We start from the raw sequence: 14,459 nt of genomic DNA, 5'->3' as shown, positions 1-14,459 counted from the left end.
TCCAGTTGCCTTTCCCATGCATCCAAGTGGGAGTTTGAAAATTCGCACCTAGAATGCCGCTTTTTCAAACTCCGACAAGTGAGGAGGCGTCATTCCATTGAAGTCCACCAAAGAGACCAAATGCCCATCAAAAGTTCACAGATGTCCCTCCAAAATCCTGGATTTGTCCCAGGAATGCTTGAACTCAATAAGAAACAAGTTCGGTCCAAGATCTTTGAATTTCACCCAGCCAGAGGGGTGCCATGCCCACATCAAAGGTATTTTTACAATCTCCTTCCCCACTACTCGATCCGTCAACAGCTTCCCAACAATGCTCAACGACCCTTGAGACACCACAGTCTCAATTTCTTGCTCTGGGATTTCCACCCCCACATTCTCCTCCTCCAATAGAGTGAATTTTTCCCATTGTTCAGTCAACGTGTCCGCCATATTACTCATACTTCAAGTCTCAACACACAATCAACCTTTCACCCACCGATGATAAAAGATCAAAAAGCTTCACCTCTAAGTTCTTAGAGAGAAAATGTAGAGAGAAGAAAAAGTAGATATACACAACCTATTCCAATTTATTATTAAGAGTGTATGTCATATGGCAGACTAATCAATTACTGTACTGTATCTCTTGTCTGACATGCCATGTACGTACGTGATGTGTCACATGGCTTAATTACTTAAAATTACAAATATAGTAGTACTATAAATTAAGAATTTTTTTAATTTTTTTTTAATTTTTTAATTTTTCTATTTAGAATATATTTATAATTTAATGTAATTGTATCACATGGTACATATACAAGGGTGGAACCACCACTAGCTGTGGGGTTCTCGGCCCTTGTAAAATTTAAAAAATGTTATATAATTTTAAAAATTTCTTCTACATTTTATCTATTTAATTTAAATGAAATGGATACTCAAAAACTCTTTTTTTTTTTTTTTTTTTTTAGCTTTGTCCCCATCCTCCTAAAATTATGGTTCTGCACGCATATTTGGCATATGACATGTCAAACAAAAGTTACTTTGCATGACTTGATAATTAGTTTGAGATGACAATATGATGACATAATTGCGTATTTAAAATTAAATGAATACTTAGTGACCTAGTTTGACACCACTACCAATGCAGGATTGTCGTCATTCTCCAAATCATGGGCCACAATGATTTCATGAGCTCATATATTTGTCCTACTATATAACTACCTCTCTCCCTCATCATACTCTCTCAAATTCCTTTTTCCTTTTGAATATTCACAATATGTTGACCCTTCAACAAATCTTCTGTCTCTTCTTCCTAATCCTGCTCCCTCCCTTAGTTTCGGGAGACTGCACGTGTGACGCCAACGACGGAGAGCGCAACAAGCACCAGGCTCTGGAGTACAAACTTGCCGCCATCACTTCTATACTCATCACCGACGCAATCAGCGTTTGTATTCCGTTACTGGGTAAGACTATTCCAGCCTTGTGACCCGAGAAGGGCGTGTTTTTCATGATAAAGGCGTTCACTGCCAGCGTGATATTGTCGACCGGGTTCATCCACATGCTTCCCGACGCTTTCGAGAGCTTGACGTCGTCATGTCTCGACAAGAAGCCGTGGCAGACGTTTCCGTTCACGGGGTTCGTGGCAATGACGTCGGCGATCTTGACTCTGATGGTTGATGCCTTTGCGAAGTCGTATTACAGGAGCTCCAGCTTCAATAGCGACGCTCAAGGAGGGGTTGAGGACGAGGAGAAGACGGGTGACATGCACGTTCACGCTCACTCTCATGCAACGCATGCCCATGGCCTCGCTTCTGTCGTTGACGATTCTACTTCGTTGAGCAAGAGGATAGATGGTGGAAACAGCGGACAAAACAGAATTGGTATAAAAATGGGGATAGAAATACTCATTATTTTCATGCTTGGGCAAGTCAACGCCGTCGAACAAATCAGATTCAAAAAATCAAAGATGATTTGGGTAATGAATTGAAGAAACCCAATGATGTAAGGCACACCTTTATCAACTTTTATCAAGAGTTATTTACTGCTGGAGAGGTCTCAGGGGTGGAAGATAGCTTGATGGGTTTGGAAAGTAGAGTGACGGAGGAGATGAATCTCAATCTGCTCAAGAACTTTACATCAGTTGAAGTGGATAATGCTCTACAGCAAATACATCCCTTAAAGTCTCTTGGACCGGATGGTATGTCGCCTTGTTTTTATCAACACTCATGGGCAACAGTGCGTGAGGAGGTTAGTATGGTTGTGCTTCATTTTTTGAATACTGGGCGTCCTGACAAGGAGCTATGCTGTCCAAATCATGTATTTTATGTGGGCCCAGGTCTAGGGTTTTGTAGATTATATATATATATATATATATATATATATAGAGAGAGAGAGAGAGAGAGAGAGAGAGTGACGAAATTCTACCCTAAGTTTTGTGAGAGGTTGTGCTTAGAGAGAACATCTGTTGTGAGCCTAATTATTCTTCTTAAAGGATTATTGTAAGTTTCATTGTGAGCTTCATTGAGAAGTCTATCAGAATGGTCTAGTAAAGGAGAATCACATTGAAGGAGATTGTGAGCGAGGAGACGAGTTGGAGGCTTGTCCATCTTACAGAGTCAAGGACTTGCATCGGGTTGTAAGTGGTTCCTAGTGTCTGTAATCTCTAAACATCTTTTTGATAGTGATTTTCTGGGTTTAGCTGCCCCGGAGAGGTTTTACTTTTAAAATGTTTTCTAAAAGGTTTCCTCTTTGTCACAAAAATCCTTGTGTTTGATTTTACGTATTTTGGTGATTGTATACTTATAGTTAAATGTCTATTAATTCTCCCCATATTGTGTCATATTTACTTGCAAAGCAAATTTTCAAGAATATTGTTTACTTCATCAATAGATTCTTTTCTTCTCAGAAATATTGTTTAGTACTGGGAAATTAATGGCATAGTTTCCATTTGAAAGTATGTTTTGACTCAAGCCTTACCGATGTTAATTAACACTCAATAATTGAAATCACTCTGAAATCGGTGTAACACTCTTGAGTATATATGAGTGAAATAATGTAAGCAATATAAATACCTCACATATGAACCATATGAAAACGCTTAATTAAGAAAGAACAAGTAGTCTCATAGAAGAATGTTGAAAATAATCTACACCACACTCATTGATTAGTAATGAAAATGTTTGAACCATACATTCCCCAAGATTTTCAATCATTACCCATTAACTTTAAACACATTACCATTCCCATAAGGGAAAACATATTTTACAATATAGGGTCTAGACCACCGAGATTGAAGCTTTCAAGGAAATAAAATTGTGTATTTATTTTTTATTTTAAGAGGAAACGTAATTTTCCTCTCTTTTAATTATGGTTTTTTTTTTTCTCTCTCTCTCTCTCTTGGCTGTCCTATTTCTTGGAATACGTGGGAAACCCTAAGAGCATTCACATCCAGCTCATGCTATTTTGTTGAGCCATAGTTTTAAAATCACTCTCCATCCGGCTTAACAAACTAGTCAAGAGTTTGCTGAGGAGCTACAATGCTCAACAACTTTGTTGAGCACTATAGCTCAACAATACTACCTTAACAACCAAAATAATATTAAAAGATAAATAACTTTTGCTTTTGATGTCTTTATATTTAGAGAGGAATTAAAGCAAATGTTATTTTATTTTTTATTTTTTATTTTTTGAATTGGTTCTAATCATTCATAACAATGTGAAAACAATCAAACAAAATGATTACAGCTCTTGCATTCGTAGAGGGAAGTCTTCCCTCCACAACCTATCCCCCTCCAAACCCAAAGCCATTTTTGCTAAGCAGTGAGCAGCTCCATTGCCAACTCTACTAACATGCTTTACCTCCCACTCATAGAAACGTTTCAGATTGTCCCTAGCATCATTTACAACTTGTCCATACAAACTCCAACAATCATCCTTGCTTACTAATGCTCGAACAATTATCAACGAGTCTCCTTCTAATATGATGCTTCGTATTTCCAGTTGAGAAGCAATATCCACTGCTTTCCATTCCCCAAACGCTTCAACCATAGTCGATTCAGACACATTTTCCTTTACTGCGCAAAACATGGCTACAAGCATCCTTTCATGATTTTGGACGATATCTCCAAGGCCCATCCTGTTTTGACGCAAATCCAAAGCTGCATCCCAGTTAAGTTTCAATCACCCATGCCTTGGTTTCTGCCACATAGTAACAAGAAGTGGCCTGGGCATTTCTCCACTGGCATTCCTCCTCTGTGCCGCTTCAACGCTAGCATCCACTTGTTCATTGGCTATTCTGATAATAGCAGATGGCCCCAGAAAATCACCACCAAATATAATCGTATTCCTCCTTAACCATAATTGCCTGGCTACCGTTGCCACCAGTTGTATATGTTCCACGTCAATTCTTGTCAGCAACATCACAAAAATATGTATGAAATTAGCAACATCACTTGTACTCTTTTGAATCTGGGGAACACACTCCAGCCACACATTCTTTGCAGACGAACAACTCTAAAGAATGTGTCCTAATGTTTCAAGTTCCAAACCACATATAGGACAAAGAGGATCCACAGTAATATATCGTTTAAATAAACGCTCCTTCGTTGGTAAAGTATCGTTGTAGGCCTGCCATAAGAAAGTTTTGACCACTCTTGATCCTTTAACATTCCAGATATCCTTCCATAATGATTCCAAAACCTACGGATTGGAGCAGCTTCCTTCATTACTCAATTCTCGCTCCTTCGCCATATGGTATGCACTATGCATAGTAAAGTCCCCATTGTTTGCGCCTGCCCATACTAATTTATCACACCGGGACCGTGGACAAACTGCTATACCGCAAATCTCCTTGGCTTTATCTTCATTAAACACAACTTTCACTAAATCCCTATTCCACCAATTAGTCTCACCGTCTAGCAGCTCACTCACCGCCCCTCTATCCAGCACTTGCTCTTGCGCTTGTGTTTTATACACCACCGGTTTGGGTAACCACTAAGCACCCCATATATGAATTGACTGGCCATCACCCACTCTCCACACTAGCCCCTCAATAAGAAAAAACTTGGCCTTCCATATGCTTCTCCAAGCGTATGAAGGACTACTCCCTAAATTTGAAGCAAGAAACATTCCATTTGGGTAGTAGTTTCATGAAAGATGGTTGTAGCCAATGTGTTAGGTTTTTGAAGCAACCTCCAGCCTTATTTAGCCAATAGAGATAAATTAAACATCTCCAAATCCTTAAAACCTATACCACCTTTCTCCTTTGCCCTTCCCATTCTACGCCAACTCATCCATGCAATACAAGAAGAATTCTTGTTATGTCCCCACCAGAATTTAGACATCATCAAGCTTATATCTCTACAAAGTCCTTTCGGAAGTAGCAATACACTCATTGTGTATGTGGGGATCGCCTAAACTACCACCTTCAAGAGAATTTTCTTGCCAGCTTGAGAAAGGAACTTCTCCTTCCACCCATTCATTCACTCTCATATCTTGCCTTTAAGGGTTGTGAAGGAACTTACTGTCGACCTCCCAATCAAAGCTGGTAGCCCTAAATACTTCTTACACCATGTTGTGGGATTCACCGTAGCTGCTGACAGAATAAGAGTCTTAGCCTCAGCATTTGTATTTCGGCTAAAAAATATAGAAGTCTTCCGTCGATTCAATTTCTTCCCCAATGCCTTCTCATACTTCTCTAACACCTCTTGAATTTGTACCCATTCCACAGTATTGGCCCTAAAAAAGAGCAAAATATCATTTGCAAAGAAAAGATGATTTATATTGCTCAATCCTTCCACACATAATATGAAAAAATAAAGTGATAAAGGATCTCCTTGTCTGATTCCTCTGGTAGGGGTAATGTCCCTATATGGTTGATCATTAATCAGAATTGAGTAAGTTACCGTGTGGACACAAACCATTACCAAATCCACCCATCTCTTTGCAAAACCAAGCTTAAGCATAATAGCTTCCAAAAAGTCCCATTCGACTCGATCATAGGCCTTGCTCATGTCAAGTTTGAGTGCCATGAAACCCTTTCGCCCTTTCATCCAAGTATCCATTGTATTAAGCACCTCAAAAGCCACCAACACATTATCAAAAGTGAGTTTACCTGGTATAAAGGTACTCTGATTGGGAGAGATAATCTTTTTGCTAAGACCTTGGCAATCAACTTATAAATTACATTGCATAGGCTAATACGCCTATACTCAATAATTCAGGTGGGTTTCTTAATCTTAGGAATCAAAGTGATAAATGTGTCATTAATGGAAGAATCAAATACCCAGTATTCAAAAAATGAAGCACAACCATACTAACCTCCTCACGTATTGTTGCCCATGAGTGTTGATAAAAATAAGGCGACATACCATCCGGTCCAAGAGACTTTAAGGGATGCATTTGCCGTAGAGCATTATCCACTTCAACCGATGAAAAGTTCTTGAGCAGATTGAGATTCATCTCCTCCGTCACTCTACTCTCCAAACCCATCAAGTTGTCTTCCACCCCTAAGACCTCTCCAGCAGTAAATAACTCTTGATAAAAGTTGATAAAGGCTTGCCTTACATCCTTGGGTTTCTTCCATTCATTACCCAAATCATCTTTGATTTTTTGAATCTGATTTGTTCGACGGCGTTGACTCACCCAAGCATGAAAATAAGGAGTATTTCTATCCCAATTTTTATACCAATTCGTTGACTCCACTACACCTTGACCTTCATTCATCTACAACTCTTGTAGAAGTTTCGTCTTCTCCTTAATAGACTTTTCTGCATTTCCGTGTTTGAGCCAATTCCACCGCCTCAATTCTGCCTTGCATGAATCGAGCTTTTGCTGCACTTGCTACATATGTGAACCCCTCCCCCCCCCCCCCCCCCCTCCTCAGTCTGTCATACCTCCTTTATAACTAGTTTGGATTCTTCATCTAATAGCCAACGTGCTTCAAATTTACTCCAAAGTCTAGTGTTTGTAAAACTGTCGGCCTCCTTTGCAAATTCAATTGATAAAGGCTTGTGATCCGATGCATGTGCTGCCAAGATATGAACCTCTTTATGCATATACATGTCACACCAACCAACATTAGCTGTCACTCGGTCTAGCCTTTCTTTAGTAAAAGAAGCATCTTGTCTGCCATTGTTCCAAGTATACTTAGATCCTGAGAACCCCAAATCATTCAAACTACAATCCTCAAAAGCTTCCCTAAACGAAGCCATTTGGATCTCCCTTCTTTGAGCTGCACTCGATTTTTCAGACTGATCAATGATTTCATTAAAATCTTCAGAGCCAAGGTATCGGAGCAAAGATACTAAGATGACAGAGCAATGACCACGATTCACATCATTTTGTCCAGTCTAGATGGCCATAAAATCCTGTGAAATTCGAAGGTTTATCTTCATTCAGATATTTGACAATGGCATTGATGTGTCTTCGGGAATAATTTTGAATTTCCAAAAATTCCTCATCCTTCCATAACAAAGCCAACCCACCACTACGACTAACTGTGTCCTCTACGAACATGCTAGCATACCCCATCTTGACCCTCATAACCTCCATTCTACCTTTCATGCACTTTGTTTTCATTAGAAACACAATGCTGGGATTCTTCTCCTTTGTCAACTGACAAAGGTCTCGAACTGTCTAGGGGTTCCCAAGCCCCTAACAGTTCCAGCTTAATATATTCATTTGACTTGGTGGGGCTGGGTTCCAGCCTCCACCATATCATTCACATTTACTGGAGTTTCAGTCTCCATCCGCCTACATCGCTTTCCCTCCCTGTTGCCTATCGTCTAATTCATCTCTTTCCTCTTCTTACCTCTATTTTTATCACCTTCGGAATCACCCCATAGAGCTAAGCCATCACGGGCCTTCCTCTTCAAATTTCGTAAAGATTGGACCTGAAGCTGTTCACCGTATGGAAATATAGCTACAGCTGATTCTTCCCGTCATCCTTTATTTCACCAATACTAGCCAATGAAAATATTGGGGATGGGCTAAATTCCATATTTTCAACTAAAGTCCTTGCTGGCCCATCACCCATTGGGTTTTCTCCCATTATTGTTTTAACTTTATGGCCTTTTAACTCTTCATCTCAAGATCCACCAGTATTCTCTATGCTGCCCACCCCAATCTTCGTTTTATTTTTTGTCAACTCAGCATCCCTCGTGGACTTCCCACTCTCTTTTCACATAACTATTACAAACTCCTGCCCAATCGAGTCCTCTATCTCCTTAAGCTCTGTCTCCTTCGGTCCACCAACTTCTCCATATTTAACTGAATCTGATTTAGCACTCCTAGTCCCTTGTTTCTCATTGGTTCCCTTGCTAGGGTTCCCTCCATTGCCGTTTGCGCCCATATTTGAAAAAGATGGATTCTCCCTGCCGCCAGTGGCCCCACTGTCACCACCTGAACTAGGATGTCGTCCTCCATCTGACTAATTGCCATACGCTCCACCACCACCTTTCCTTCTTGGATCTTCAACCCTAATCCAGACTGCCCATTGCTTTGCCTCTTCATTTGTACTTTGTCTAGATGATCACCAAACTGGACAACCCTTCTCCCCATGCACTATGCGACCACATGTGAAACATAGTTCAGGAAGTTTTTCATGCCTAAAATTGACCCAACATGATTTGCCATTGAGAATAAGAGCCCTTCCACGCTCGAGAGGTTTTGATAAATCTATCACCACTCGGATTCGTAAACATCTCCCCCATTCGACACCATCACTTGCAACATCCACATCCTCCACCATCCCCATCGACAAAGCAATTTTTGTACCAATCCCTTTGGTCATACACATCAGAGGCATGTCGTGCACCTGAACACAAAAAGGAGAATGCAAAAACTCCATCTTCGAATGGGGGATACTCCCATCAAACTCATTTAAAACTAGCATATGCCTGTCAAAAGACCAAGGCCTTACATCCAACACCCTCCTTATATCATCTTCGTCTTCAAACTCAAAAAACCATATATTGTCGTTTAATTCTTTGAATTTGACACTACCATTCGTACGCCAGATTCGAGCAAGGACAAATTTAAAAGCTTCAGTGTTGACCTTCTTCCCCATCCATATCTGTCCAACCAGACATCTTCCTACTTATGCCCTCACCTCCTCAATTTCACCCTCAGTAATATTGATACCCGTTTGCTCTCCCTCCGTAAGTGAAATTTTGCCACACAAATTCACAATATGATCCGTCATCTTCTTCCTCTAATCGTTCCCACCAGACAAATCCACACAAACCCTCCACTACCGTAACTAGTAACGAGGTTCAACCCTCACCGCTAGATGTTCTCCAGAGAGAAAACTAGGAAGGATAAGACAAACGACTTTTTCATACCAGCAAATGTTAAATTTAAGTTTGGATAAAGAGTTCAATAAATGATATTTTTTGTAAATTTTGTTAATTTTTTTTTTTAAATGTTAAATATGAAAGAAATTGATAAAGTTGCTCAAAAGCCGTCAAACACGGATCCGGACCCCTTCAAATTGAGGAGAAATTGGAGATTCTCCAATTGTTAATCGTGGCCCTTCATTTTAAATTTAGTGATCTATAAAATCATTTAAACCCCGGTAAAACAAAAGCCAACATTTAATGCCTCAGTTATACAAAAGCTAAACCATTGAATTTAAAATGAAGAGCCACGATTAACAATTGGAGAATCTTCAATTTCTCCTCAATTGGAGGGGATCTCAGTTCGTCAAACACTGCCCACTTTTGTTGACCTTTTCAAAACTCCCCAAAAGATTTTCTTCTTTGTTTACCATTTGCTTCTCTCTCCCTTTTGCAGCTTTTTGATTGCTCCTTCTCTTAGTCTGAGTGCAAGGTATACATACGATTTTCTTACTTTGAATTGTCTCTCCTTACAAGTACATGGTATGAGTGGGTCAAACGGATTGGGATCTTGGCAATCACTACAAAAAACCTGTTGATTAGTAACGACACTTTTGACATGTTACTAGTAACGTGTGCGGCGTGTTACTAATTTGGTGTTACTAAATTCCAATTAGTAACGTGTGAGAAATTAACACGTTATGACATGTTACTAAACTTTAGTAACATGTCAATTTTGACACGTTACTAAACCATGCAGGAAAAAAAATTTGTTTTTTAATAAATTTCTCCAAAATTTTTATGTGTACACTTGATAAAAATGACTGTCAATAGCTATTCATCAACATACATCATTTCTCGAGTCGTATGAGTTATCAATCAAGATGATGTCCATAAAACATACATATATACATCATTGTCTATATACATCAACATTGTTAATAAACAAATAAATCCAACTATATATATATATATATATATATATATATATATATATATATATATATATATATATACATCAACAAAAATAGGAAATACAACTTAAGTGATTCGCGAGTACATTACGTACAAACATCCCAACAAAAAACAAAGGTTAACGCCATCATGACAGCTCGACTTCTCCGCACTCACTGCAAATGATTAAACAACAATCAATTAGCAAACAAACAATCGAACAATCAATCAGCAATCATCAAGTCCTAAGCGATTAGCAATGTCAAAGTATACTGTTGGGTCATGGATCCGCTATTGAAACCCAATAGACTCCAAACCCGATCTTGCCTAAACAGGATGTCCGACAAGGCCTCGGAATAGCTTTCCCCGAGAAGGCCTCGTAAACCAGCACGGTCTCGGGATCTGACTCCGAGACCGTCCCTTGGATAGAAGTCAGATGTCAGATCCGAGACACTACACCGAATGCAAATAAGTCAAAATACCAAGGGTAAAGTTGCCATTATACAGTTAAGGATATACAAAGATTCAAATTCATTTCAGTAAACATTATCCTACATTCGAAAGAAGCCTTCAACAAACAATCCCTATACTAGCGGGATAAGAGGCTGTTTAAATTCAAAAAGGCAATATACGTCAAACGACAGCTTACTACCTCATCCCAAGATTCATCCCTTAACAGAATAACTGTAAACCAGATATTCAGGGATAAGAGTCCCAAGATATGCGGGAAACAAACTCTATTCCAACACTTTTTCCTCAGTTTCTAACTTAGGCATCGGAGTTCCCCCGCCGGGACACCACCGGGGGCTCTAATCCTATTTGTTCTCTTCTGTGTGTAGTCTGAAATATCACCAAAGCCAATCACACCTCCAGAAGGCATGCCACATCACCATCCCAGAAAACTGTGTATCAACAGTTTGGCGCCGTCTGTGGGGACCTAGCTATTTCCTTCATTCTTTCATTATTCTAGGTATGGTGTATACACGCTCCCAATCCGTGCGACAGCCCGGTGTACCTCCTGGGGCTGCTGGAGCTCCTCCAGAGTTAGCAGATCTTATAAAGCAGATGACTAAATCCATGAAGGCTTTGCAGAAGCAGAACGAAGACCTCGCCACAAGGCTCACGGTTGCCGAAGGCCAAAACAGCCGAAGGGATCAAGAGCGGGAGGAAAGAAGGACGAAGAGACAAGAAGATAGGCGCGAGAGGGAAAGACGCGCCGAGATCCATAGGGGAAAGAGGCCTCGAGGTTTTGAGGAAGAAGATGAAGTAAGCTCAGCTCAGGCCAGCCATCATAATACTGTCCAGAACGAAAGGTCTCGTCATACTATATCTCGAAGGGAGTAGTCTTTCCGCCAGGAGGACCGTCGCACTGAAGGGTATAACGAGAGCAATGTTAATACCGACTTGCAGGAGCTTAAGAAGAAATGCGACGAAATGGCTCATCAAATAGCTGATGGCGGAGATCAAACCAATGCGGGGGAACTTATGGAAAACACAAGTCTCCCCTTCACCCCTCGGGTCATGAATTTTCCTCTCCCTGATAAATTCAAGATGCCCCGAGTCAATCTCTATGATGGCACTGGGGATCCAACTGAGCACATGGAAGGTCTTCGTGCGTATTTCATTCTTCATGGAACCCCAGACGCAATTTCATGTAGGGTTTTTCCCTTAACTTTAGTTGTAGTAGCTAAATATTGGTTCGGCAAACTTTCGGCCAATTCAATAGACGATTTCAAGACTCTCGGGCGTCTCTTCTTGAGTCAGTTCTTGGCTACCCAGAAGAGGAAGAAGAATCCGGCTTATTTGTTGTCCCTTGTGCAGGGGAAGGAGGAGTCATTAAAAGAGTTCATGCTCAAATTTAACCAGGAGAAGTTGATGATTGAAAATCCTCCTGAGCAAACAGTACTTGACGCTCTGATGCATGGAGTAAGGGCTGAAGGGCCTTTGATGGCCGAGCTGTCGAAAAGTACCAAGTTAGTGACTCTCGGTCAGTTCATAAAAAAGGCTGATAAGTACATTAATCAAGAAGAGACCGTCAAGGCTCTCATGAAGAACCAGAAGGAAGAGCTCGAAGCCAAGGGCAGTAAGGAGAAGGTAGCACCGGCAAGTGCTGTAAAAAAGGAGGAGAAGAATGTGAAAAGGTCGGAGAAGGTGGCCCCATCATATCCTAGAATGGACCTTCGGAAATTGCAGAGCGCGAAGTTTACTCCACTGAATACTAGCATGGCTGAAGTATTCATGGAGATAAGGAGGGATCCTGCCTTCAAATGGCCAAGCAAGCTGAAAGGCGATCCTAAGAGACGTGATCCTCAGAAGTATTGCAAGTATCATCGCGATCATGGTCATTTAACAGAGGAATGCATAACGTTGAGGCAAGAGATTGAGAACCATATCAGAAACGGAAGGTTGGTGAAATTCCTAGCGGGTGAGAGGAATCAACGAAGAAATGAAGAGCCTCTGTTATTGGAAGGAGACCGAGAAGCTCCCAGAAACCGAGAGGCAAGGCCGAGAGAAGATCGGTATGCTGAACCGATGCAGGATCAGCAGGCGAAACCAAGGCGAGACAGAGAATTCCATCAGCCTCGCCATCAAGATGTGGTGAGGGAGATTCACACCATCTCAGGAGGACTGGCTGGCGGAGGAGTTTCTAGCTCATCTAGGAAAGCTTACGTGAGGAGAACAAAACCTGATAACGAAGTACTGTCGATCGGAAGACCGCTAAAAATAGCAAGGAGAGCGGGGATGGCTATATCCTTTTCTGAAGAAGATGAAAGGGGGGTAATATTTCCTCATGATGATGCATTAGTCGTCACACTAACGATGGCCAACCATAAAATCCACCGAGTCTTGGTGGACAGTGGTAGTTTAGCCGACATTTTATATTGGCCGGTCTTCAAACAAATGGGTGTCGAACGGAACAGGATCCAACCGTTTGATTCACCACTAGTAGGGTTTGCAGGAGAAGAAGTTCAGCCAATGGGACTCATCTCCCTTCCAGTTACAGTAAGAACGGCTCCAAGGCAGTCCACAACTATGGTTGATTTCTTGGTGATCGATTGGCCGTCTGCATGCAACGCAATCATTGGTTGACCATCCCTTAATAAGTTGAAGGCTGTAACTTCCACTTACCATTTAATGATGAAGTTTCCAACTGAGAAGGGAGTAGGAGTGGTAAAAGGAGATCAAGTTACGGCAAGGAAGTGTTATAACATTTCCTTGAAGAAGTCAGAACCTTCCCCTTTGAAGGTTGGTATGGTGGGCAGCCGAAGTAAAGTTCCCTAAAAGGGGAACCTGCCGAGCCTTTGGAAGAAGTAAAATTGGAAAAAGGAAAAGTAGTGAAAGTAGGAACGCAGCTCGCCTCAGAAATCCAAGACTCTCTCATAACTTTTCTTCGAGAAAATATGGAGGTGTTTGCGTGGACTCATGAAGATATGCCAGGGATCAGTCCCAATGACATTGTCCACCAACTCAACGTGGACCCAAACATAAAGCCAGTAAGACAGAAGAGAAGAAAGTTTGCCCCAGAACGGAATATGGCTATCGCCGAGGAAGTGGAGAAATTACTTAAAGCTCGATTTATAAAGGAGGTTTATTATCCTGACTGGTTGGCTAATGTGGTGCTGGTCAAAATATCCAGTGGGAAGTGGAGAATGTGTGTGGACTTCACAGACCTTAATAAGGCATGCCCGAAGGATAGCTTTCATCTACCACACATTGATGCGCTGGTGGACTCGATAGCGGGATACGGCCTGTTGAGCTTTATGGATGCTTTTTCTGGTTACAACCAGATTTATATGCATCCAGAAGACTAGGAAAAGACCGCATTCATCATTGACCGAGGCTTGTATTGCTACAAGGTTATGCCTTTCGGTCTCAAGAACGCCGGAGCGACGTATCAGAGGCTGGTTAATAAGATGTTCCGAGACCAAATCGGCAGTAATATGGAGGTATATGTCGATGACATGTTGGTCAAAAGCATGCTACTAGAAGGTCATATAGAAGACTTGCAGGAGACTTTTGGAACTTTAAAGAAATATGGGATGAGTTGAATCCCGCGAAGTGTGCGTTTGGAGTGGCCTCGGGTAAATTTTTTGGTTATATGGTGTCAAACTGAGGAATAGAAGCTAATCCCGAAAAGATCCAAGCAGTGTTGGATATGCAGTCACCTAAAAATACGAAGCAACTTCAGCAGTT

General features: G+C 41.1%; 1 protein-coding gene and 1 pseudogene across 1 annotated transcript; both read left to right on the top strand.

Moving 5' to 3' along the window:
• The first annotated feature begins 582 nt into the window (after positions 1–582).
• Positions 583–1,963, top strand: LOC148585867 (zinc transporter 1-like; annotated as a pseudogene).
• Positions 1,964–11,237: 9,274 nt separating this feature from the next.
• Positions 11,238–13,355, top strand: LOC148585866 (uncharacterized). Its single transcript, XM_088516797.1, has 2 exons — positions 11,238–11,531; positions 11,622–13,355. Exons 1-2 carry the CDS (start codon positions 11,238–11,240, stop codon positions 13,353–13,355), a joined length of 2,028 nt encoding a protein of 675 aa, XP_088372923.1.
• The last annotated feature ends 1,104 nt before the right edge of the window (positions 13,356–14,459 follow it).

This window comes from Corylus avellana, chromosome 5 (assembly GCF_965113065.1).
Source record: "Corylus avellana chromosome 5, dhCorAvel1.hap1.2, whole genome shotgun sequence".
Lineage (NCBI taxonomy): Eukaryota > Viridiplantae > Streptophyta > Magnoliopsida > Fagales > Betulaceae > Corylus > Corylus avellana.
The sequence above is the reverse complement of the archived record's forward strand: the minus strand, read 5'-3'. Positions and strand labels throughout refer to the sequence as shown.

Excerpts from the sequence above, each read along its gene's own strand:
- LOC148585866 (XM_088516797.1), top strand. The coding sequence starts at position 11,238 with ATGGTGTATACACGCTCCCAATCCGTGCGACAGCCCGGTGTACCTCCT. Across the intron at positions 11,532-11,621 it reads GTTTTGAGGAAGAAGATGAA|GAGGACCGTCGCACTGAAGG; the intron begins GTAAGCTCAGCT and ends TCTTTCCGCCAG.